A 3,278-nucleotide genomic window follows, 5' to 3' on the forward strand; every position below is an offset into this window, starting at 1 on the left:
TAAATTGTCATTTAACTTAGAAACTCGTCTTATCTGGCCTGTAAACGTTTCTTCATGAATGGTACCTACTGTGGTTCAATGTTCTACATACATATTTTAAATTGTTTGTATTGCTTGTATTTTATTGTCATTGGAAAGCGTGAGCCTTTCGCACCTTTAAAACATTAGCAGAGCGACAAAAGCAATCAAATTATCTCTGATCAGATTCCTTGTTCAAGCGGATGACCTCATAGTCCGGAGTGCCCCCGTGCCGGTGTAGGTGAATATTACGCTGGCCTATATATTCCTGTATTGGCTGTGATATTTCCTCGTGTTTTTCATTAAGGAAGTTAATTAGAAGCCTGCAACTCTTCCAAGTTGTCTCAATGCACTTAAGACTAGGGATGATGTAACACAAATAAGTGCCGGTTTACTGTTGCTAAGAATTAGGAATATGGGTGCATTTCAAAACGTCTAAACTTCGGTAGATTGTAATGCCAAATGTGGAAAACCACGGTTAGATGTCAGTTTTCAGCTAGGTTGCGCAATTTAGACTTCTTCTTAGAGTGCGGTTTAGAAATAAAAGAGACTGATGCTTTATATTTTGACGTTTTGAAAACCACCCTATCTCATAACGGTAGTTTCTCTATAAGGCAATGGCTTGTTCGAGTTGCAATCACATCCGCCGTGATACACGAATAGCTAAAGTATCACATTCAGCATGAATTTCTAGCAACTTTTACCAGTTGGGCAGTTGCAAGTGTTTCCAATTTTCCATCAATGCTGCAGTATCGCGGCTTTGATTACGTGCCTCGAATATGACTAAATCCTCTCTACGTATTGTAATATTTGCGTACACGTTTGAACTGATTTTACTAATATCACCCGATATCTCGCTACCAATAAATTCCACCATTCGTATTTCCTATGTTTAGTTTCATCCGATTTAGCCCAGATTCCCAGCAGAGAGATTATCCAACGACCACCTGATTCTACTACACGTCCATATCTTACCTACCTTTTCATGCGGCAATAACTTTCAATTCAGCACATTTCCAGCATTTTGTATTTTATGCCTCATCAGTCCATATGTATTTATGCAGAAATCTTTGCACTCGAAAACAAGCATTTTGCTGCTTCTTCAACTACACGCCATTTGCCAATTATGATTAATTAAATCGAAGACATCAAGTATTATTCAGATTAATTTTAATACAAAATTATTTAAATTGTACACTAAAAATAAAAAAATAAGCGCAACTTAAATACACATTACATGAACAAAGTACAGCATGGAAAACGTACATTTCCAATGAAATCTAAAAATGTCTGCCGTTTAGGTTTAAATATTTTTATTAGTTCCTCGCCATTTTTTGCAGTAGTTTTAGAATTTTAAGTTTTCTCAATTATAATTTGTTGTAAACTCTGTATTTAGATAAAAATTAGCGTATGTTTAAGATTACAAATCTTCATCCTCTTCTGGCAATGCAGTTTCTTGAGCTTCCTGCAAATCTCTCTCGATTTGCAGCTGCCAATCCTTGTCCATTTTGACTTCTGGCGGAAGTAACGCTGGCATAGCGACAAATTCTAAATTTGGGTCGCCAACTAACTTTCGTGCCAGCCAAAGGAAAGGTTTTTCAAAATTATAATTTGACTTGGCGGAAATATCGTAGTACTGTAAAAAGCAAAAAGAAATGTTCCATTATTTGAAGGGCAATCGCCAAATTTTTAGGATGCTAGTACATTACAAGACAAACTTACCTGTAAGTTCTTTTTCCTGTGGAAAACGATACTCTTAGCCTTGACTTTGCGATCTTTTATATCGACCTTATTACCGCATAAAACGATCGGGATATTTTCGCAGACGCGTACTAAATCTCTGTGCCAGTTTGGTACATTTTTATATGTGACGCGAGAAGTAACATCAAACATAATTATAGCACACTGTCCCTGAATGTAGTAACCATCACGCAAGCCGCCAAATTTCTCCTGACCAGCGGTATCCCAGACATTGAAACGGATGGCGCCACGGTTAGTGTGGAAGATAAGTGGATGCACCTCGACACCGAGTGTAGCAACATACTTCTTTTCAAATTCGCCGGTCATGTGACGTTTTACAAAAGTGGTCTTGCCAGTACCACCATCTCCGACCAGAACGCATTTGAATGTTGGAATATCTGCTTCTTGTGCCATTTGTTAAGTATTTTCTTCTCTTTTTCACTGGTGTTTCTGCAAAATTAAATACGTTAGTAAGACCAAACAATTGCCTGGAATACAATTAAACAAAACTACACGAATATAAAATTAACACTATCTTAACCGAAGTGTTGCATTCTAGAAAAATTTCTGATGCATATTCATTTATGTATATGTACCAAATATTTCGGAAACGAGGGTAGAGGCTTTCGCGCCAAAACTCAACGCCTTCAAACGGTGCAGCTGTGAAGGGAACAGATGTATTTCATCAGATTTTGTTTTACAGCAGACATGCGTCAGTTAAATTAGTTCATAAAATGCAAAAACGCCGGTAGACAACTGCAAAGCGATTATTGGCGTATCAAACGTCATTGATGAGCGAAAATCAAATCTAACCTCAAACGCAAAAAAAAACATTTGCCTCTGCCTCTATTGCCAAAAGATACATATGTATATAAATACGAAACTGTCCTTTAGCAAGATTGCACACTTTTGCCATTTTTGCGAATTCCACCAGACGTTTAAACATCAATTTTTGGCATACAAAAATAGAATTATCCGAGAAGAAAAACAAGCGAAACCACGCTTGCAATCAAGTTATCCCACATGTCAACGCCGCCAACAGCGCGCTCAAATGATTCACTTCAAACAAATTACGAAGATATGTCCCAATTCCTTTAATGTTACACACAAAACTTACATTTTCCGTTTGTTTTATATACCTCAATGTGAAGTATTAAAAATCTTTTTAAGCAGAAAAACTGAAGCTGTCCACACGCGCAACACTCGATCGGGTTCTTGGGCTGCTGAAATTGCGAAAAATCCGATTCCGCTGCTTGCCTCGTTCTGCGGCGAATAGCTGTCGGATTGTTGAAAGTAAACTCGTCAAGGTTGGCTGGACTGTGAACGAATGCTTTAGAAGGTTGCCACATGTTCATTATTACACAAAGTTAACTATTCCTTACTGTCCGTCTTCACTTGCTTGAAAATCTTGCTTGCGTAACTATGCATGCATGATCCCGCACCTGTAGTGATATAACTTTTTAGAAAAGTATCGATAATAGTACTCATACATAATACTCTACAGAAGAATCGATGCCAGT

At 37.6% G+C, this 3,278-nt stretch overlaps 1 protein-coding gene across 3 annotated transcripts; it reads right to left on the reverse strand.

Annotated features, from left to right (window-relative positions):
- Positions 1-1,314: 1,314 nt before the first annotated feature.
- Positions 1,315-3,021, reverse strand: LOC118748416 (GTP-binding nuclear protein Ran). Of its 3 annotated transcripts, none has more exons than XM_036482809.1 (3): positions 2,898-3,021; positions 1,741-2,208; positions 1,315-1,654 (listed from the first exon to the last, which is right to left on the reverse strand). In XM_036482809.1, exons 2-3 carry the CDS (start codon positions 2,170-2,172, stop codon positions 1,439-1,441), a joined length of 648 nt encoding a protein of 215 aa, XP_036338702.1. In that variant the 5' UTR covers positions 2,173-2,208; positions 2,898-3,021; the 3' UTR covers positions 1,315-1,438. The 3 variants fall into 3 exon arrangements, with proteins under 3 accessions (XP_036338702.1, XP_036338701.1, XP_036338703.1); XM_036482808.1 differs by having other exon boundaries at positions 2,876-3,019; XM_036482810.1 differs by lacking the exon at positions 2,898-3,021 and adding an exon at positions 2,355-2,817.
- Between the last annotated feature and the right edge of the window lie 257 nt (positions 3,022-3,278).

Source organism: Rhagoletis pomonella, unplaced genomic scaffold (genome assembly GCF_013731165.1).
Source record: "Rhagoletis pomonella isolate Grant_MI unplaced genomic scaffold, Rhpom_1.0 Rhpom_scaffold_00013, whole genome shotgun sequence".
Taxonomy (NCBI): Eukaryota; Metazoa; Arthropoda; class Insecta; order Diptera; family Tephritidae; genus Rhagoletis; species Rhagoletis pomonella.